General features: G+C 36.5%; 1 protein-coding gene across 2 annotated transcripts in view; it reads right to left on the bottom strand.

Annotated features, from left to right (window-relative positions):
* The window catches only part of OMA1 (OMA1 zinc metallopeptidase), a 61,599-nt gene that overhangs the window by 9,418 nt on the left and 29,317 nt on the right, over positions 1 to 22,864 (bottom strand). For both annotated transcript variants that reach the window (XM_068965772.1, XM_068965773.1), the window contains exon 8: positions 8,371 to 8,520. In XM_068965772.1, the coding sequence (XP_068821873.1) occupies positions 8,371 to 8,520 (150 nt within the window). The remainder of the gene's footprint in view (positions 1 to 8,370; positions 8,521 to 22,864) is intronic.

Here is a 22,864-nt window from a genome sequence, read left to right as displayed (position 1 = left end):
GTGAGTTGCCATTTCCTCCTCTAGGGGATCTTCCTGCCCCAGGGATCAAACCCAAGTCCTCTGCATTGGCAGGCAGACTATTTACCACTTGAGCCACCAGGGAAGCATCTCTGATGAAGTTAATTTTTTAAATTAGCTTGAGATTTGAGATTTGGTTTTTTTTTTTTTTTTTTTTTTTTTAGTTTTTCTATTATTTAAAGCTTATCTTATTTGAGGAAAATGGGCATTTGGGGGGCTTTGGTTTTTGTCGTTAATGCTAGATTTAGTTGAGATGAAGATCTTCATGGTATTATTAGTGGAAGACTCTCAGACACTACCTATTTATTAAATATCAATACAATTATCTGTGACCAACCTTCCTTTCAACTCTTATGTACTCATCATCATTGTGATTTAAAAGAAAAAAAAATTCTCCTACCTACGTCTTAAATCTACTCTTCAATAGGAGAAAAATGTGCCTGCAACATCTTTTGTTCCATTAGAGCTGACTTGGCTGTTCTGAGTTCCTTCTTCACTGTTCTGCATAGGCAGATTCCTCCTAAAGACACACGGGGCTTACCTGCTGGCTCAGACAGTAAAGAATCTGCCTGCAATGCAGGAGACCTGGGTTTGATCCCTAAGTTGGGAATAGGCCCTGGAGAAGGAAATGGCTACCTATCCACTCTCGTATTCTTGCCTGGAGAATTCCGTGGACAGAGGAGCCTGGTGGGCTCCAGTCCATAAAGTCGCAAAGAGTCGAACACGACTGAAGCGACTAACACTTTCACTTTCTGAAGACACCATCAGCTTAGCCTTTTGAGAGAGAGGAGGATATTTCTTCAATTAAAAACACTTCTCAGGTTGCTGAAGAACTGGATCTTTGGCAGAGTGCCATATCACCACCTCACAATCATTTGCTGGCTATGAGAGGGAAAACCACATTCCCAAAGGAGGGGTTATGGTATCACCCTCCAGACCCCCTGATCAAATGTGACATCACTGGACATGGAGCAGCCAGATTAAAAGACTCCTGATGTGAAGGCATATGAAGTATAACTGCACCCCCTATAAACTATTCTTGCCAAAAGTTAACTTCCACTTATAAGCATACAGAGAAAGAAGCTGGTCAAGGCCACAAAGAAACAATCAGATAAATCTAGAATGTGGGTCTAAATTTATTCAACACATCCATAACATGTTTAGAAACAAACAAAACAAAGGGCAGGGAGACTGTTCTAAAATCACAGACTTAAGGGACGAAGCAGGGAAATGCTATATGGATTTGCTGGATCATGATTTGAATAAACTAATTATAGAACTATATTTGGGGGCCATATTTGAGTATATAAAGGATATTTAACTTTATTAAGGGGAAATTACTTAATTTTCTTAGCTATGATGATGGTATGATTACAGAAGAAAACAGTACTACTTTCTAAAATGCACAGTGAAGTATTAGGAGGGAAAGCCCTCATGTTGTAAGTTCTGCATTAAAATACTTCAGGGTAAAGAAATAAGAAAAGGGGCAAATGAAGCAAATGTATGAAAAGTTAATACTACTGAATGTGAGTGAAAATGGGGGTTCATTAAGTTATTTAAATTATTCTCTATCTTTATATATGTTTTAACATTTTTACCATCAAAAATAAAACTAAAAATCTTTTCTTAAAAAAAAAAAAACCTTTTTTTTTTCTATCTTCACTTTTCCTTTGTCATTTTTACACTTCTGTAACTTCAACCTTGATTTTGCATCAATATCTTTTAATTCTAAATGGCTCATGAGAGGTTTAAATGTTTTCCCTGAAATATGAAAGCAGTCCCTTTACATCCTCTGAATTTCCAACTCTCTTCCTTAATTTCTGAAGGTAAGCATATACTTTTCAAAAGACCTGAAATTTTAGTATCAATAACCTCAGTGCTAAAACTCACTAGAAACAAATTTAAGAGAAAATAATGAGAATAAGAAGGTTACCACTTCAAGGAACAGGAAATACAACAGAAAACACAATACCATGTGTGGCTACTTAAAAATACCCAGAAAACTTGTTTTTTATTAGTCTGACAGGACGATCTGATCTGGGGTCTACTTGAAAGGTTAACAGAAGACAACAGGAAACAAAGAGAAAAACTGTGAAAGAATGTGAAATGGGTAGTAAAAGATCATTTGGGGTCCTGCCAAGTGCATCCTTGGGTATTATCTCTGTCTTTCATGGCCTTAGAGCTATTTTACCACACTGTAAGTTGTGGAAAACTTTAAACACTGTAAATGATACTTGTCCACAGAAAAGGAAATGAACTGTATCTGGTATTACATATCAAGTAAAACAGCAATTACATATGCATAAAAAATAAACTAAGTTCAAAAAAGAAAAAGGAAAGAGAACAGGAAAAAAATTAACACCAAAGAAGCCTCATGGTTAGGCTAAAAGCCTCCTTTGAAAATAGAAACCAAGACATTTCAAGGGGAAAAAAAAAATCACCTCCATTTTTTTAAACATGTTTTTCTAAAAATATCATTACTTTTCTCCCCTTTCCTCCCAAAAGCAATTTTTTTCTAATAGCCCATTCATTTCAGCCTCAAGTAGATACACATCAAATGCACAATATTTTTTTAAGGTTTTAGACAATGGTACTGTCAGGCTTACTGGTTTTATATGATTCAGAGGCCAATTCAATTACAGTAGCTGCTATGATATTTGCCTTCTCCTCAACACTCTTCATGTCAGACAAAATGAAATTCTGTAAGGTGAACAGTATGTTTGTGTACATTGGCCAACAACGACATTTCACTTCAATGTTAAACACCCTCATATTTTCTCCTTATGAGACGTATAATATTAATGATTTATGCATTTACTTTGTCCAATTATAAATATGTAAGAATGATTTACACGTGAGTTAAAACCCCCAGCTTCCTGAAAGTTTAAAGAATCTGAAATAAAATGAGATTAAAATGAATGCATTTATGGTCTGCCACTGAGTGATTCTTGTACCTAAAAATTAAATGTAGTAAATTTGAAACTCAAGATTTAAAAAACAGTTTACAAATAAAGCTGACATGGAAAGTTCTAAGAGTATTAAAAAATAAATCCTTTTCAAAATTATAATAACGTAACCCCAAACAACTAGTAATTCCAAATTAAATGCTTTCCCTATATACTCTATTATTCTCTATCCCCTTCCCCATGCCAAGGAAAGGATGACAGAGAGTTGGTGAGAGAAGAAATATAAAAAAATTTAGTATAAATGCTTTCAGTTGTCAAATAAATCCTTCAAGTAAATTTCAACCCCAGGTTATTATACAGTTTTTCTTATTAACATCTATTCATATAGTATAATGATACTTACAGAAAAAAATTAAATAAGATATCTCTTTCAAGGACTATGTATGGTATATATAAATTTAAAATTTGAATTTAATTTTAAAATTGTTATACTATTAAACATCAACAGGTTGATATAACATCTGTTCTTCAATTTTTCACCCAAGTTGTTATGGTAACGGAATATGTGGGGTATGTGTTTCCTAAATTTAACTGATCATTTCAAGTAAATAAAATTATAACATACTGTATCATTAACTACAAATAATATCATTACTATAACTCTTTATTTATCCTTTTTAAATACTAGTGGATCACAGGACTATATTTAACTAAAGGCATTTACACATGCATTATCTAAGCATTCACATTTTTTAAAAAAGCAAGGATATTTTTTTCCAATTTGGAGGCTTGATTTAGAAACTGAACACAAAAAGGAACTGGCTTATTTTCTGAACAATCTACTAAACTAAAACACTCCAAAATTACATGATCATCCTGTTTTGTAGGAGCTGTAGATCACACTCTTTGCAAATACAACACAGATCCTGTTACTCCTCTAGTCCTCAGCTCAAAACACTCCACTGAGGCTCTCTCCAGTCATGTCTGACTCTCTGTGACCCTACTGACTGTAGCCCACCAGGCTCCTCAGTCCGTGGAATTCTCAGGCAAGAATACTGGAGTGTGTTGCTACGCCCTCCTCCAGGGGATCTTTCTGACCCAGGGATGGAACCCGAGTCCCCTACAACTCCTGCACTGCAGGCAGACTCTGTATCACTGAGCCATCAGGGAAGCCCCCACTGCTGCTCTGTCTCTGAGCAAAACCTAGCTCCCCACCTTTTTTTTTTTCAGTGGCCTATAAAACCTGCTTCCTCCACCTTCCCTCGTTTAACCCCAAGTGGCTACACTGGTTTCTTTGCTGGTCCTCAAACATAGCTGGCTCACTCCTGCTCAAGGACTTGTACTTACTATTCCCTCTGCCTGGACAGCTCCTCCTCCCAGGAAGCCACATGACTCACTCTTTCCCTTATTTCAAGTCTTCCTTCAAATACCTTCTTCCCAGTGAAACCTTCTCTGACCCAACCCCAATTCACACAGCTGTTCCAGCAACCATGACTACCTCTGCTCACACATGACCTATCTGCTATGGAATGAACTGTGTCATCCGGGAATGCATATGTTGAGCCTCTAATTCCCAATGTGATGGTATTTAGAGATGCGGCCTCTGGGAGGTAACGTTTAGATGAGGTCATGAGGGTATGACCCTTGTGATGGAACAGTGCCTCCTAAGAGGAAGAGACACAAACAGCAATCACTCTTTCTATACCATGCGGGACACAGCAAGAAGACAGCTATATACAAGACACGGAGAGAGACCTCACCAGAAACTGAGCTGGCCAGAGCCTTATTATTGAACTTCCAGCCCTCAGAATTGAGAAAAGTGTATTTCTGCTGCTTAAGGCAGAACCCTGATCTTGTACTTTTAGTCTTCAAATCTGTGAATGAATTAATTTCTGTTGCTTAAGCTACCAAGTCTATGGATTTTGTTATGGCAGCCCAAGATAATACACAATTCCTCCTTCTTTATGTCCCTCCCTTACACTTCTTACTGACTAACATACAATATATTGGTGATTTGTTCTGTATATTACTAACTTATTCTATTCACTGTCTCTCACCCTTTACTGCCAAATAAACTTCCTGAGGGCAGGCGGTTTTGTCTATTTTGGTCACAACACCTACAATACCTATAATCTAGCACGTAAGAGGTAATAAATATTTGTTGAAAAAGGCATCAAATATAGATTTAAAACATCATAAACATTAATATGCTATGGTAAGGCAATACACTTCTGTAATGATCTACAGGAAAACAATAAAAAAGAAAAACATACAACCATTAATAACTTAAATTTTAAAACATCAAAGTTACCAAGATTTGTATTCTCAGAGGACCAAGGAACCTCATTTTCCTGACCTTCTTGGTCTTTTCTCTTCCTATGAACCTAATCTACTACAGGCTCTTCCTCCTGCCAATTAAGCATGGACTCTACCTAACACACCTAAGTGTCCAGGAGCATTTCCTTTGCTTACCTCCTAAGTGAACTCACTCACTCTCACCACTTTAACTACCACCATTTCCTGGTGATTTTGAAATCCTCATCTCTGACCAAGACACCTCTGCACACTGGTGCAATATTCCCAACCACCCTTTAGAGGTACATCACTGTCTGAAATGGCAAAGGACAGGAGCTTTAGGTGGAACCCAACACAGTCCTCACTTTAGTAGGAAAGAAACCTTAAAGAAAATCTAACCCAAAAAACATAGTCTCTAAGAGGACACAGACTCACATAATCCCATATATTGCCTGAGGAATCGTTTTCTTTCATTACAGAAATTAGACCTATGATAGTAGGGAATTCCTATCTCTGAATTATGACTATGTATTCTAATTAACAATATACTCTTGTACTATCAGTTTCACTTCAACCACTGAATTACTCCCAATATTGTAGTAGAGTTTTATTACCTTCAAATTGAATTTAATCACTTGGGGGGAAAAATACAAGAAATGATATGAGGTTTTCAAATTAAGCTTCTGAACTAGAATAGTTTATTTTTAGAAGAAAAATATCTCTTAATTTTTTTCTTCGTCACTGGCTTCCAAAGAACATATCTGTTTCTCCAACCGTTTTTTCTTTTTTTTTTTTTTTTGTACTCACTACTCAATTCATTATTATTTTAAAGACTTTTCTAAAGAACATTTACTACTTCTTTAAAGATCCTTAGGTATCTGATGATGAAACAAAAACCTGGAATTTACAACCGGCTTCAGATAAAAGATAGGTAGAACTCATTACCCAATTTAAGCAAACCATGTATTTTTAGAATTTCATTAAGCAAAAAGCAAAGGAAATTCTAAGAGAAAACCATACGGTTATTACGGATTTAGAGATAGGTTAAGCCACTCCCAGGGTAGTATGAGGTTCCTGGGTCTGGGGTGCCACTAAGAAGACTCTCAGAGTCAGTGCTCTTCAACACAAATCAGTTACTTATGCAACTGATTCTCCCAGTCCCATGCTGTCTCTCAAGGTGAGTAACTACTACACATTGTATCAAGTAAATTTCACTGCTCTTTCTTTCTCACGTATTTTTCCTTAAAGTTAAGAGTATAAATGAAATGTATTTAGGATAGGTCTCAATAACCTATGTCTGGCTGACCCAGTGCTCATAAAAGGCATAAAGTAAGCTCAAAATATCAACAAATCCAGTCATCATTCTTTTCAAAATACATCCAAAATCCGACCATTTCTCTCCCGCTCTTCTGCCTCCATCATCTCTTACCAGGATTACTGCAAGAGCCTCTTAAATAGGCTTCCTGATTCCACCTTTGCTCCCCTATAGTCCACAAAAGAGACCCAGTGATCACTATAAAACACTTGAGCCAGATCAAGCCTCCTCTGCTCAAAGCCCTTGCTTAGCTTCCCATATCACTTGAAATAAGAATCAAGACCTTACAGTGGTTTAGAAGACCCCTCACACCTCAACCATTCTCCCCTCCCTTACTCCTTTCAGCCCCAATGTCTTGCTATTCCTTGAATATACCAGGCAAGCACAGTCTCACTTCCGGTCCTGGGCATCAGCTGCTTCCTCAGCCTAGAAGACTCTTCCTCCAGATATCCACAGGACTTGCTCCCCTGCTTCTTTCCAGATTCTGTGTATTAAGGTCTTCCTTGACAAACAAACACTGACTAGTATACCTTCTGTTGCCCAGGCCTCTCTCCCACCTTTCATCCGCTTTGTTTTTCTGCAACGTGCTTATAACTGCTTGACATACTATATGTATGTTTGTTGGCTTGTTTATTATTTGCATTCCTTAATTAGAATGTTAGCGCTAAGAAAACAAGAGGCTGTTTTGTTCCTTGCTCACTCCCCGGCACAATACAACACAGAACAGTACATTAGCAATGAATATTAATAAATGGTGATCACATGAATAAATGAATGAATCTTGTGGTAGTTTCTTACCACAAATAAGAGGCTTACCCCCAAAATAAGGTTATTATTATTACACCAAGTAATAAGGTTATTCTTCCTTCATAATATATAACATTGTATTCTACTTTTTTATGATAAATAATATTCCTTATTATATTAAGAATCATTTTTTACTTATTTTAGCATCTTAAAATATCAAGACTATGTATCATTTCTTTTGCATCTTTCTTATAGTGGGTACTCAATGTTTGTTCTTCTGAATTTGAAGTCATATTTAAAGAGACATTTATAATAAATATATCTGTATCTGTTGTGTTATCCCTTTAGCAGTCAGCCCAAGACTAATTCTTAAACTGGTAACGAATATTCTGCTTTTAAGCAAGTGAGGCAGAAGAGAGGATGTAGGCTGCCTTAGAGATGACTGACATTCATTTTGTACCTATGTGGAAAGCACAGAAAACATTCTGAATATGTTAAATCAAAAGATTTTTAGAAGAGAGTGAATGCTACTTGGGAGAAAGCTGTTTCAGCTTGATCCATTAATGAATTCTACAAAGAAAAAAAAAGAGCACATGGCACATACTTTATTCTATCTTTTGAGAGAAATAACCAGAAAGCAAACTAATCTGAAAGGTTTTTTTTCCTTAAAAAAAAAAAAAGAAGAACAAATTCCAGCATCACTACTGGAATTAATACTCAACCCAAAATTTCACATAATTCATTAACTGGTATTTTTAATGATAAGCTTAATTCACTAAGATTATGATCAGTATGATGAAAAACATACCTTGACTTTTAGACTTTCACCAAATCAGTTAAAACTACAAAGTATGATACTAAAAGTTGCTAAACCTTGACTGTCATGAAAAGTCAGCTATACATACCTATTTATTCACCAGGACTTGTGGACTAGCAGGATTTCTTACTTTTCAGTGAAATCCTTTGAAAACTGATGGCAATAAAAATGGTTGACAGGCTAGTGCTCTTTTTTAAGGCACAAGAAGTAACAGTATTAAAAATAAATGATAGCATAACAATAAAGGCTTGCCTTATGTAGTGTTAGCCCACCTGAGGTATAAGCCTATCCAAGTGCTCAGCTCGATTGCCATGAGAAGGGTGTGTAGACAACCATTCTGGCAACTTGGGATGACCATGGAGGCTTTCTGCAAATTCCATCTGCTGCCAAAACACTGAACTGGCTCTGACGTCCACACAGGCCTAAAACCAAAATTAATAAAAGCACAACGTAAGCTTAGTAATGAGGACATTATTTTAAAATTACCTTTATGTCATTACATTTCTTAAAAATATTTACCATTATCATTTTAATAAAAGTAGAATATGCTCACTGCTTTAAAAAAAAAAAAAAAACTCTAAACAATATGGTAAAGCATCCTCCTCCCTTGCCCTTCCCACTATACAACGTTCACAATAATCCCACTCCCAAGAAGTATGACGGATATTAAGAACGTATATTGAGGGCGAAAATCTTCCATACAAATTAAAATTTTTTAGGTTTTCATAAAAAGATTTTAAAATCTAATCTGTTAACAAACTATAATAAAGAAAGTTTACTTATCTATACCACCGGAATAATTAGAAGACCTCAAATAAAGACAGTTATACTTTTATATGAAATTCCAATTTTATTTGCATTATATCTTACTACAAAAATGGTTCTGCATTTTAGAATGTAAGATTAAAGTGTTGACTCCAGAAAAAATTTAATGTTTTTATGCTCTTTGATTCCACCTACTATTAACATGCATTTACATTTAAAATCAGTCATTCCCTCTTGGAAATCTTTTTTAAAGGACATTAAACCTACACTAAGCAACTGAACTGAACTGAAACCTACCCTATAGGTTTTATTTATTGATATTTTTTTGGCCAAAGCTTAACTTTCTCCTTTACAAATTTCTTTTATTGTATTTATGCTTAAGAAGGATTTCACAAGTTTGAAATCAGAGATATTACTCTATGATTTATTTTTAATACATCTGTTTACATTTACCTCGTCAATCCACTTGAAGTGAACATTTATGAATGTATGAGTAATGTATTTTTTATATTTATTTACTTTTTAGTTGAAGGATAATTGCTTTACAGAATTTTGTTGTTTTCTGTTAAAGACAGTTATAGTTTTAATGTACACATCAATTTGTCTACTTTTCCTTGAACTTACTGAAGAACATATTTAAGCCATTCAAAATACCTTATAGAAAATGAATCTTTAAAAAAAAAAGATGGGGTATATAGATTTTGTGTATGCGTGTGTACAATTGCATCATATACTCATAAACATATACTTACCTATTCATAGATCATTTCTGGAAAGCTATTTAAGAAACATTAATAGTAGCTACCCTAAGAGATAAATGGGGTGTTTGATGGTTGAGGAGGAGCAAGACTTTTATTTCTGAAATGTATTAAAGTATATTAATTTTATACTAAAATTTATTTTCTAAATCCTACATAAGGCGATTTAGTAAATATTATTATAAACCTATTCAATTTTTTCACACTTCTTATTTTTCCTATAAAAAGTGTCTGGGAGAAAAGTGATTATATTGTATTTCCCAACCAGTTTTACTTTTGATTAAAAAGATTTTTAAAATTACACTGTATTGACTAAAATGTGCTATCAAAAGCCTTAATATGCTATCAGCCTTAAAACAGTGCAACTGTGATACACGAAAAGACAAATAAAGAACATTGTATGCTAATTTAGACAGTCAACATCTATGCCACATCATTTTTAATAAACACCATTAAAGCCATTTTTAAATACTCGGAAAATGGAAAGAAAAAAATCTGAAATTCAAGTAAGTTTTAGTCAATGTTTAAAGCAACACCATTCTTTTTTTATTGTGGTAAAATACATACACCAAATTTGACCATCTTAACCACTTTTAAGCATACAGCTCAGTGGTACTGAATACATTCACACTGTTGTACAGTCATCTGTACCCATAACTAGACTCATAACTCTTTTCATCTAGTGAAACTGAAACTCTGTACCTATTAAACAATAACCTCCATTCTTCCCTCCGCTCAGCCCCAGGCAACTACTATTACAATTCCTGTCTTTACGACTTTAACTACTCTTAAAATACCTCAAATAAGTGGAATCACACAATATTTGTCTTTTTACACCTGGCATTTCACTGGGCATAATGTCCTCTAGGTTCATCCATATTATAGCATATTACAGAATTTTCTGCCTTTTTAAGGCTGGATGATATCTCATTGTATGTATGTACCACATTTTGTTTATCCATTCAACAGTCAGTGGGTACTTGGGGTGCTTCCACATTAGCTATTGTGGAAAATGTTGCTATGAACATGGGTGTACAAATATCTTTTTAAGACCAAGCTTTCAATCTTCCAGGGAATAGACCCATAAGTGAAGTTGCTGGATCATATGGTAATTTTATTTTAAAATTTTTTCAGAAACCAACATTTCATTTCCATGGTGTCTGGACCATTTTACATTTCCATCCAATTTCTTCATATCCTCGCCAATGGCTGTTATTTTATGTTATTTTGATAAGAGCTTTGCTAATGAATGTGAAGTAGTATCTCACTGCAGTTTTAACTTGCAGTTCCCTAATTATCAGTGGTGTCGAACATCTTTCCATGTGCTCATTGGCAATTCACATAGTTCTTCTCTGGAGAAACGTCTAGTCAAGTCTTTTGCCCATTTTTGAATCAGGTTTTTATTGTTGTTGAATTTTAGAAGTTCTCTATACATTCAGATGTTAATCCCTTATCAGATACATGATTTGCAAATATTTCCTCCCATTCTGTGAGTTGTCTCTTTTTACTCTGGGGATAGGGCTTCCCTGGTGGCTCAGGTGGTAAAGAATCTGCTTGAAATGCAGGAGTCCCAGGATCAATGCCTGGGTTGGGAAGATCTCCTGAAGAAAGAAATGGCAACCCACTCCAGCATTTGAGCCTGGAAAATCCCACAGACAGAGGGGCCTGGCGGGCTACAGCCCACAGGGTCACAAAGAGCTGGACACAACAGAGCAACTAACACTCTGTGAATGGTGTCTTTTGATGAAATTTTTTTAAATTTTCATGAAGTCCAATTTGTCTACTTTTTCCCTTGTCAATTGCACCTTTGGAGTTATATCTAAGAAATCATTACCAAAACCAATGTTGTGAAGGGTTTTGCCCTGTGCTTTTTTTCTAAGAGTTTTTGTTTTAGGTCTTACACTTAGGTCCGAGTTAGTTTTTGTATACAGTGTTAATAAAGGTCCAGCTCCACTCTTTTGTGGAGAAATCTGTATGTAGGTCAAGAAGCAACAGTTAGAACTAGACATGGAACAATGGACTGATTCCAAATTTGGAAAGGAATACATCAAGGCTGTATACTGTCACCCTGATTATTTAACTTATATGCAGAGTACATTATGCTTCATGCTGGATTCGATGAAGCACAAGCTGGAATCAAGATTGCAGGGAGAAATATCAATAACCTCAGATATGCAGATGACACCACACTTCTGGCAGAAAGTGAAGAGGAACTAAAGAGCCTCTTGATGTAAGTGAAAGAGGAGAGTGAAAAAGTTGGCTTAAAACTCAACATTCAGTAAAGTAAGATCATGGCATCTGAACCCATTTGCCACTTCATGACAAATATATGGGAAAACAATGGAAACAGTGACAGACTTTATTTTCTTAGGCTCCAAAATCACTACAGATGGTGACTGCAGCTATGAAATTAAAACACGCTTGCTCCTTGGAATAAAAGGTATGAAAAGCCTAGACAGCATATTAAAAAGCAGAGACATTACTTTACCAACAAAGGCCCATACAGTCAAAGCTATGGTTTTTCCAGTAGTCATATATGGTTGTGAGAGTCGGACTACGAAGAGAGCTGAGTGATAAAGAATTGATGCTTTTGAACTGTGGTGTTGGAGAAGATTCTTGAGAGTCCCTTGGACTGCAAGGAGATCCAACCAGTTCATCCTAAAGGAAATCAGTCCTGAATATTCACTGGAAGGACTGATGCTGAAGCTGAAACTCCAATACTTATGTGAAGAACTGACTCACTGGAAAAGACCCTGATGCTGGGAAAGATTGAAGGCGAGAGGAAAAGGGGACGACAGAGGATGAGATGGTTGGATGGCACCACCAACTCGATGCACATGAGTCTGAGTAAGCTCCAGGAGCTGGTGATGGACAGGGAAGCCTGGTGTGATGCAGTCCACAGGGTCGCAGAGAGTCGGACATGACTGAACTGATCCCCTTTTTTTTAAGAATTATTTCCTGAAAAGATTGTCCTTTACCCATTTTCCACTTTTGACAAAAAAATCATTTGACCATATGCACGACGGTTTAATTCTGGGCTATCTACTCTATTCTACTGGTCTATAAGTCTTTCATACTACCACCACACTGCTTGGATTACTGCACACTTGTAGAGTAAGTTTTGAAATCAGGAAACATGAGTCTTCAAGTTTTGTTCTTTTTCAAGGTTGTTTTGGCTATTCGGTTCCTCAGGATTGTATATGAATTTTGGGATAAGTTTTTCTCTTTTTTCTTTTTCTGGCCATGCCATGTGGCATGTGGAACCTCCCCGATCAGGGACTGAATCTAAAACCCCTGCAGTGGAAAGGTGTACTCTTAGCCACTGGATCACCAGGGAAGTCTCTAGGTTGGGTTTTTCTATTTCTCAAAAAAAAAAAAAAAAAAATCACTGGCATTTTCACAGAGATCACACTGAATTTGTAGACTGGTTTGGGTACTGACATTTTAGCAATATTAGGTTTCACAATCCCTAAGCACAGGATGTTTTTCCATTCATTCACATCTTAAGTTGTTCCAGAAATGTTTTGTAGTTTTCACCGTACAAGCCTTTTCCCTCCTTAGTTAATTCCCAAGTCTTTTACTCTTATGGGTGCTATTACAAATGGAATTATTTTTGTAGTTTTCCTTTTTAGATTATTCACTGTTCATGAATAGAAATACAACTGGTTTGTGTGTGCTGATTTTGTAGTCTGCTACTTATTAAACAGCTTTTTTGGTAGAGTCTTTAGGATTTTCTACACACATGATCATATCATCTGCAAACAGAAATAACTTTACTTCTTCTTTTCTAATTTGGATGCTTTCTATTTCTTTTTCTTGCTCTGGCTAAACGTTCCACTACTCCTAAGTTGAATGGAAGTGAAAGTGGGCATCCCTGTCTTGTTCTTGATCTTAAAGGAAAAGTTTCCAGTCTTTGCTACTGTGTGTTTTTCATGTATGGTTTTCATTGCAGTGATACAGTTTTCTTTTTGTCTCTATTTTGTTGCCTGTTCCTTATCATGAAAGGGTGCTGAATTTTGTCAAATGTTTTTTCTGTATCAATTAAGATAATCACACAGCTTTTTTCCTTCATTTTGTTGATAACAGCATATCATTGATTAATTTTTGTATATTGACCCATTCTTGCATTCCAGGGATAAATCTCATTTTGCCACAGTGTATAATCCTTGTAATAGGCTTTGGAACTCTATTTGCTAGTATTCTTTTGAGAATCTTTGCACCGATGTTCATATGGGATATTCTTTTCTTGTAGTTCGTCTTTGTCTGGCTTTGATATTAGAATTACACTGGTTTCACAGATAAGGAAGTGTTCCCTCCTCTTCAATCTTATTAGGAAATTTGAGAAGTACTGATATTAATTCTTTAAATATTTGGCAGAATCCATCAGTGATGCTATCAGATCTAAGCCTTCACTCTGTCGGAAGATTCTGATCATTGACTCAATCTAGTTATGTGTACTAAGTCACTTCAGTCATGTCCAACTATTTGCGGCCCCATGGACTGTAGCCCACCAGGACCCTTTGTCTATGGGATTTTCTGGGCAAGGATATTGGAGTGGGTTGCTATGCCCTCCTCCAGGGAATCTTCCTAGTTCAGAGATCGAACTGTGTCTCTTACGTCTCCTGCAATGGCAGGCAGGTTCTTTGCCACTGGCACCAGTAGTTATGGGTCCATTCAGATTTTCTATTACTCCATGGTCTAGTCTTGGTAGGTTTCGTGTTTCTAGGAATTTGTCTATCTCATCTAGGCTATCCAAACTGGGGCAAACAATTGTTCACAGCACACTATTATAATCTTTTTATTTCTACAAAATCAGTAAAAGTGTCCCCAAGTTCATTTCTGATTTTAGTAATCTGACTCATCTTTATATTTTTATTAGTCCAGCTAGTTCATGATTTGTCAATTTTATCTTTTCAGAGAACAAAATTTTGGTCTTGTTGATTTTTCTCTGTTGTTTTTCTATTTTCTATTTAATTTATCCCCACTCTAATCTTTTTAAAATTTCCTTCTACTAGCTCTGAGTTTAGTCTATTCTTTTTCTAGCTAAGTTGTAAAGTTAGGTTGTATATTTGAGAGCTAACTTTGGGTATATTGTTTTCATTTTCATTCATCTCTATATTTATTAATTTCCCTTGTGATTTCTTCTTTAAATTCTCTGACTGTTTAAAAGTATACTTTTTTAGTAGAGGTCTAACACTATGCTACTAAACAACCAATGGATCACTGAAGAATCACAGAGGAAATCAAAAAATATCTAGAGAGAAGTGAAAATGAAAATACAATGAACCAAAACCTATGGGACACAGCAAAAGCAGTTCTAACAGGGCCATTTATAGTGATACACACTTACCTCAAGAAACAAGAAAACTCTCAAATAAACAACTCTGACTTACACATAAAGAAATCAGAGAAAGGGGAATAAAACCCCAAACCCAAAGTTAGTAGAAGGAAAGAAACAGCAACAAAACAAAAAGAATGGGGGGGGGGGGAGGTGGGGAATCAATGAAACTAAGAGCTAGCTCTTTGAAAAAATTAACAAACTGATAAACCTTTAGCCAGACTCAAGGGGAAAAAAGGGGAGGAGAGGGCTCAAATCAATAAAATTAGAAATGAAAAAGGGGAAGCTACAATCAACATCACAGAAATACAAGTGATCATAAGAGACTACTACAAACAACTATATGCCAATAAAATAGACAACCTGGAAGAAATGAACAAATTCTTAGAAAGATGCAATTTCCCAAGATTGAACAAGGAAGAAACAAAATATATTACCAGTAATGAAATTGAGTTAATAATTTAAAAACGCCCAACAAACAAAAGTCCAGAACTAGAGGGCTTCACAGGTGAATTCTACCAAAAACATAGAGAAGAGTTAACACTTATACTTCTGAAACTATGCCCAAAAACCGAAGAGGAAGGAACACTTCCTAATTCATTCTATAAGGCCAGTTTATCACCCTGACACCAAAACCTAGGTGAAGATCTCACATATACACAAAAATTACAGGCCAATGTCACTGATGAACATGATACAAAAATCCTCTACAGAATACTAGCAAACTGAATCCCACAATACATTAAAAAGATCATTTACCATGATCAAGTGGGATTTATCCCAGGGATGCAAGGATTTTTCAATATCCACAAATAAATCAATGTTATACATCACATGAACAACAACAACAAAAATCCCAGTGTCCTGGGGCAGCAGGAGGTGAACCACACATGTAATGTTCCTACCTTTCTAGGAGCTGCCCAAGGGACTAGCCACTGTCACACCTATCTAAGGGCATGGATAGACTCTAGAATACTTTAGATGCCTGGGGAGCACGAAGACCAAAGACAGATTCAGACTGGCCTGAATGTTTGAGAGGTTGCCCTAAGTCTGGCTGGGCTGATCAGCAAAGGCCTCCTCCTGTTTGAGGCCAGTCTGTGAAGACTGAAAGAAGTGGTTGTTTTTTCCACTGTGAAGATACCAATACAATAAGTCAAGAGAAACGAAGAAATGGGGAAATGAGTCCTGAAGGAACAAGCTAAATCTCCAGAAATCAACCCTAATGATACTGATGTGTGATTTACCTGATAGAGAATTCAAACCAGCCACCATAAAGCTGCTCATCGAGGTCAGGAGAAATGCATGAATTGCAGCCAAGAGATAGAAATTACTAGAGTACCAAACAGAAATCTTGGAACTGAAGAATACTATAAATAAACTGAAAAATTTCAGTAGAGGGATTCAACATCAGACTAGATCCAGAAAGGATCAGTGAACTCGAAGACAAGGCATTAGAAATCATCTCGTCAGAGAAGTAAACAAACCAACCAAAAATAATAGAGTGAAGAAAGCTTAAGGAATTTATGAGCTATTATCCATCAGTAGACCAATTTATACAGTATAGAAGTCCCAGAGGAAGAGAGAAAGAGAAATGGGGCAGAAGAAAAGTATCTCTAAATCTTGCTCTTTCTATTCACCTAGACTCTCCAACCAAACTCCTGCCAGATATCATGTTCTCTAAGAGGTAAATTCTGACGCTAGCAGTTCTGAATTTTTCTTTGGAATGGCAGTAACACCCTACACTTGTCCGAGTCATTCTGGCATTCTTCCCTGTATTCTACATAGACATGCGGCAGATAAAACAGCCATCTGAGATAACACTATAAAGAACTGTAGCAGAAGGGTAATTGGATTCTTAGATGTAGAAGAATACACTGAGGCTATTTTAAAATTAAATTTAAAGGAACTGAAAACATATATAAAAATGGTCATTTTATGGACAACAGGACAGATGTCTAAAACTGTTCCTAGCAGGTTAAAGTACTGGGTTGACCAAAAAGTTTGTTCGAGTTATTCCATAACATATTACAGAGCAAAACTTTTGGCCAACCCAATATTATCAAAAAGTTCCATTTCAGAAGTAGGAGGGGAAAACTACTATCTGTGAGCCCTTTGACAAGTTACTTGCTTTCTCCGTCCCTCAGTTTCATCCATAAAAATGAGAAAGTAATTGTACTTCACAGGGTTGCTATGAAGATTAAAAGAGGTAGCATATTTTAAAACACATACATAAAGAAATGTGAACTATTATTATCACTGTTGTCAAAAATCATCATCGTTACCATCACTACCATTATCATCATCATCTACCAGGATGTCTCACAGGTTCCTTTTCCCAATATCGTATCATTTGTTAAAGCTCACCTTATAACCCACTTCCTGTTTAAACAACATTTTCCAGTCAATAATTAAAAACGGCTCTTTTCCAACTAAACGTGACACAGTCCTGGGATGGTTATTGCTAAACTATTCTCAATATGTGCCAATCCCACTCACTTAAAAAGAAAAAAAAATGACTTATCAAAACCAATTTTATGTACCCTAACAAAGAGGAAAAATGACAACTTCCATTATTTTATAATTCATTTCATTTTAAAGTTTTCTGCATTTTTGATTGCCAACATGTCAGTTCTATATAATTTTAATAAATTTTCATGCATTTATTTATTTATCTTAAAAAGTTTTATCACGAGATTCAAAATCTTGTGCTGAAATCAGAGCAATTTAAAAAAAATTAAATGAAATCACAACACTTGTCTCATTTCTCTAAGTGAAACAATCAGGTTCAAAATAAGATGTAATATGGGAGCTTACTTCATGGCACACCTAGTAAATAATATGTTCTCATTTATTATTTTTTCTTTCTTAAATAAATCACTACAAACATAAGACTTTAACACAAATAGGACACAAAAATAGTCAGTCTGCTATGTGAAAGGCTCAGATTACCAACCTGGAAAACTGGGATCTGAATTCTAGCCCTGGCTCTTGCTGTAACACCAACTGCGCGCTAAGTCGCTTCAGCTGTGTCCAACTTTACGACCCTATGGACTGCAGCCCACCAGCCTCCTCTGCCCATGGGATTCTCCAGCAAGAATACTGGAGTGGGCTGCCATGCCCTTGATCTTCCCGACCCAGGGATTGAACCTGCGCCTGCTTCATCTCTTGCACTGACAGGCGGGTTCTTCACCACTAGTGCCACCTGGGAAGCCCACAGCAAGGAAAGCCACTCCATTATTCTTGCCTGAAGAACTCCATGGATAGAGGAGCCCGGTGGGCTATAGTCCATAGGACTGCAGAGTTGGACACAACTGAAACGACTTAGCACGCACGCACGCACACACATATGTTACTGGACAAATCACTGCACCTCTTTGGGCCCTAATTTTCCCATCTGTAAAAGGAAAAGATGGATCAGATTATCTCCAGTTTTCCTTCCTGCTTCAAAAATCTGGGATTCTATACCTTATCATTTTACAGAGAGTTCAGATTTTTTAATATTCTCATTCCTGCTATGAAAGGAGGGTTTGCTTATTACCTATTGATATTTCCCCCACTAGATGGTGCTATGTGCACAGTTATTCAGATCACTTGAAGCAATCAGCCAACTATGTTTCTTAAGAGGGGCACTTTCCAGATTTGGGGGCTGGACAATACCTCATTCTGGAGAGCTCTCTGGGCCACTACAGGGTATTTAAGATCCCTGCCCTCTGCATGCCCATTAAACACCAGCAATCCTACCTCCACAGTCAGTATGACAATCAAAAATAATCAAGGGGCTGTCCCCCAGCTTAGCACAAACAAAAGAAAACTAGTTTTCTTTATCATATTTAAGAAACAGATACTCAAAAAATATATGAACTTGATACAGCTTTTTGTGAAATCAAACAAACAAAAATTTGTGTAAATGACTGTAAAGTGTCAAATTCTTTTTACAGGGACAAATGAATAAACACACACAACAAAATCAGGCTATCTTTTTGTCAGCTGGACAGTTAGCTGTTACTCTGTGTTTAGGACACCTTAGTTCTACCAGTTTTTACAACTATATTTGTCATTCTGGTTATTTACATAATGATAATTTAAATTTTTTAAATTTTTACAAAAATTAAATGAAAAATTAAAACTACAACTATAAGAATGCAAATATAAAAAACAAACTCACTCACAGCCAAGAGCAGAGTAGACACAGAGTGTCTCTAGAGCAGAGAAGCTGCTTTCCATGAAAGAGGCATGTTGAGTAACTTGATTCTAATGGATTTTCCATATTTCTATTTAGCCCTTGGCCTTAAAAGCTCATAAATCCAATGGGACAGCACATGACCAACAGATCCATCTTTCAGGAACAGTTTCCATTAACCAAGCTCACTAGACTGACGTAAAATTAGAATGCCAACTTATTAGGTGACAGCAGTAACTATAACTACCCAAACTACAAGGGCACAGGGCATCTGTGTCCTCAAGTCAGCATGTTCTCTCCCTCGCAGGCAAGGCAGTCCAGGCAAAGGAAGCCAGAATATAATCAGAAGGTTGCTTGAAAAGGAAAGGATTAGGAATAAGAGAATTACGTGATCTGACTATTAAGTGGCAAGAAGTCAACAGAGTCTGATGCATCAGTGTCCAAAGAGAGGACACACGCCACAAATAAGAGTCAAGTTCTGGATATTCAAACTGACCATCGAGGTTCAGTTCAGTTGCTCAGTCATGTCTGACTCTGCGACCCCGTGGACTGCAGCACGCCAGTCCTCCCTGTCCATCAAGAACTCCTGGAGTTTACTCAAACTCATGTCCATTGAGTCAGTGATGCCATCCAACCATCTCATTCTCTGTTTTCCCCTTCTTCTCTTGCCTTCAATTTTTCCCAGCATCAGGGTCTTTTCCAATGAGTCAGTTCTTCACATTAGATGGCCAAAGTATTGAGAGTTTCAGCTTCACCATCAGGACTTTCAATGAATATTCAGGACTGATTTCCTTTAGGTGGGACTGGTTGGATCTCCTTGCTGTCCAAGGGACGTTCAAGAGTCTTCAACACCACAGTTCAAAAGCATCAATTCTTCAGCACTCAGCTTTATAGTCCAACTCTCACATCCATACATGACTACATAGCTTTGACTACATGGACCTTTGTTGACAATGTCTCTGCTTTTTTAATATGCTGTCTAGGTTGGTCATAACTTCTTTCAAGGAGCAAGTGTCTTTTAATTTCATGGCCGCAGTCACCATCTGCAGTGATTTTGGAGCCCAAAAAAATAAAGTCTGTCTCTGTTTCCACTGTTTCCCCATCTATTTGCCATGAAGTGATTGGACCGGATGCCATGATCTTCGTTTTCTGAATGTTGTTTTAAGCCAACTTTTTCACTCTCCTCTTTCACTTTCATCAAGAGGCTTTTTAGCTCCTCTTCATTTTCTGCCATAAGGATGGTGTCATCTGCATATCTGAGGTTACTGATATTTCATTTCTCCCAGCAATCTTGATTCCAGCTTGTGTTTCTTCCAGTCCAGCGTTTCTCATGATGTACTCTGCATATAAGTTAAATAAGCAGGGTGACAATATAGCTTTGATGAACTCCTTTCCCAATTTAGAACCAGTCTGTTGTTCCATGTCTAGTTCTAACTGTTGCTTCTTGACCTGCATAAGGAGGTCAGGAGGCAGGTCAGGTGGTCTGGTATTCCCATCTCTTTCAGAAGTTTCCAGTCTGTTGTGATCCACACAGTCAAAGACCTTGGCATAGTCAATAAAGCAGAAGATATTTTTCTGGAACTCCCTTGTTTTTTCAATGATCCAATGGATGTTAGCAATTCGATCTCTGGTTCCTCTGCCTTTTCTAAAACCAGATTGAACATCTGGAAGTTCATGGTTCACATACTGCTGAAGCCTGGCTTGGAGAAATTTGACCATTACATTGCTAGTGTGTGAGATGAGTGTAATTGTGTGGTAGTTTGAGTATTCTTTGGCATTGCCTTTCTTTGGAACTGGAATGAAAACTGACCTTTTCCAGTCCTGTGGCTACTGCTGAGTTTTCCATATTTGCTGGCATAGTGAGTGCAGCACTTTCACAGCATTATCTTTCAGGATTCGAAATAGCTCCACTGGAATTCCATCACCTCCACTAGCTCTGTTCATAGTGATGCTTCCTAAGGGCCACTTGACTTTGTGTTCCATGATGTCTGGCTCTAGGTGAGTGATCACACCATCGTGATTATCTGTGTCGTGGCGATCTTTTTTGCATAGTTCTGCTAATTCTTGCCACCTCTTCTTGATATCTTCTGCTTCTGTTAGGTCCCTACCATTTCTGTCCTTTACTGTACCTATCTTTGCATGAAATGTTCTCTTGGTATCTCTAATTTTCTTGAAGAGATCTTGTCTTTCCTATTCTATTGTTTTCCTCTATTTCTTTGCACTGGTCACTGAGGAAGGCTTTCTTATCTCTCGTTGCTATTCTTTGGAACTCTGCGTTCAAATGGGTATATTTCCTTTTCTCCTTTGCCTTTCGCTTCTCTCCTTTTCTCAGCTATTTGTAAGGCCTCCTCAGACAACCATTTTGCCTTTTTGCATTTCTTTTTCTTGGGGATGGTCTTGATCACTGCCTCCTATACAATGGCATGAACCTCCATCCATAGTTCTTCAGGCACTCTATCAGATCTAATCCCTTGAATCTATTTGTCACTTTCATGCATAATCACAAGAGATTTGATTATGTCATACCTTAATGGTCTAGTGATTTTCTCTACTTTCTTCAATTTAAGTCTGAATTTGGCAATAAGGAGTTCATGATCTGAGCCAGTCAGCTCCTGATCTTGTTTTTGCTGACTGTATAGAGCTTCTCCACCTTTGACTGCAAAGAATATGATCAATCTGATCATATAAAATGCTAAGCAAAGTATAAAAATATAATAAATATTAAGTGGCAGATAATGGTGTTACTATCCATAAAGGTGACACAGAATAAAGTGTTAGTATAAACATAATTGAGGTTTTAATACTTATTTCTCCCTTTGGCAGGAAAAGAAATACTTGTATTCAGAGATGGCATTTTTATATCCTAAGTGCTCCATAATAAAAATATTACTTTATCACTATGGATGCATGACTTAACATCTGCAGCAATACTGTTTTCTCCTTTGAACTAAATAAACCATAATATCACAACTGGTAAAAGGTCACTATCCACAACACAAAGAAAATGAAATCATAGTTTTATCTACCCAGATATACTCTTTAAAATATATATATATATGGATTGCATATCATAAATAATCAAAGGAATATCAATATTTCTTTAATAACTTCTCTAGTTTAATTCCTCTTTTTTTTAATAAAACAGGAAATTTAACTTACCAAGTGACCTCAAAACACAAAACTGACATTTGATTTTTCAAAGTAGTAATTTCCAAATCTGCCTGGATATCAGAATCACTTGCAGCTCCTAAACACACTCAGACTCAGACCTTGGTCACCTAGCTACTGATTCTGAATTTCCAAGGGGGGAAGCTAGAATATGTATTTTTAAAATCTACTCATCAAAACACAATAAAAGGCAAGCCACAAAAGAAGAAATCATTTTAAAAGAGCCAATGAAAATAAAACATTATGCTCAGCTTTATTGCTAAGCAAGAAAATTCAAGTTTTAAAAGCAATGAGATCTCAGTTTTTGTCCAAATTAACAAAAAAGGGATTAAAAACAGTGCTATTGAGGGGAGTTTAAAAAGGCATTCTGGTTTGTCACTGGTAAGACTTGCTAGTAACATTCTGAAATAATTGAGTGTCTTTTAAAGTAAAAACTGAAATGCCAGCAACCCCACCCTATAGCTATAAAAGCCCAAGAAGCAGAAGGAATGTGTATAAGGTTGCCAATTTCAGAATTACTGCAATAAAAACAGTAACAATAACAACAAAAAAAATAG

Source organism: Capricornis sumatraensis, chromosome 2 (assembly GCF_032405125.1).
Source record: "Capricornis sumatraensis isolate serow.1 chromosome 2, serow.2, whole genome shotgun sequence".
In the NCBI taxonomy this organism is placed as follows: domain Eukaryota; kingdom Metazoa; phylum Chordata; class Mammalia; order Artiodactyla; family Bovidae; genus Capricornis; species Capricornis sumatraensis.
The sequence above is the reverse complement of the archived record's forward strand: the minus strand, read 5'-3'. Positions and strand labels throughout refer to the sequence as shown.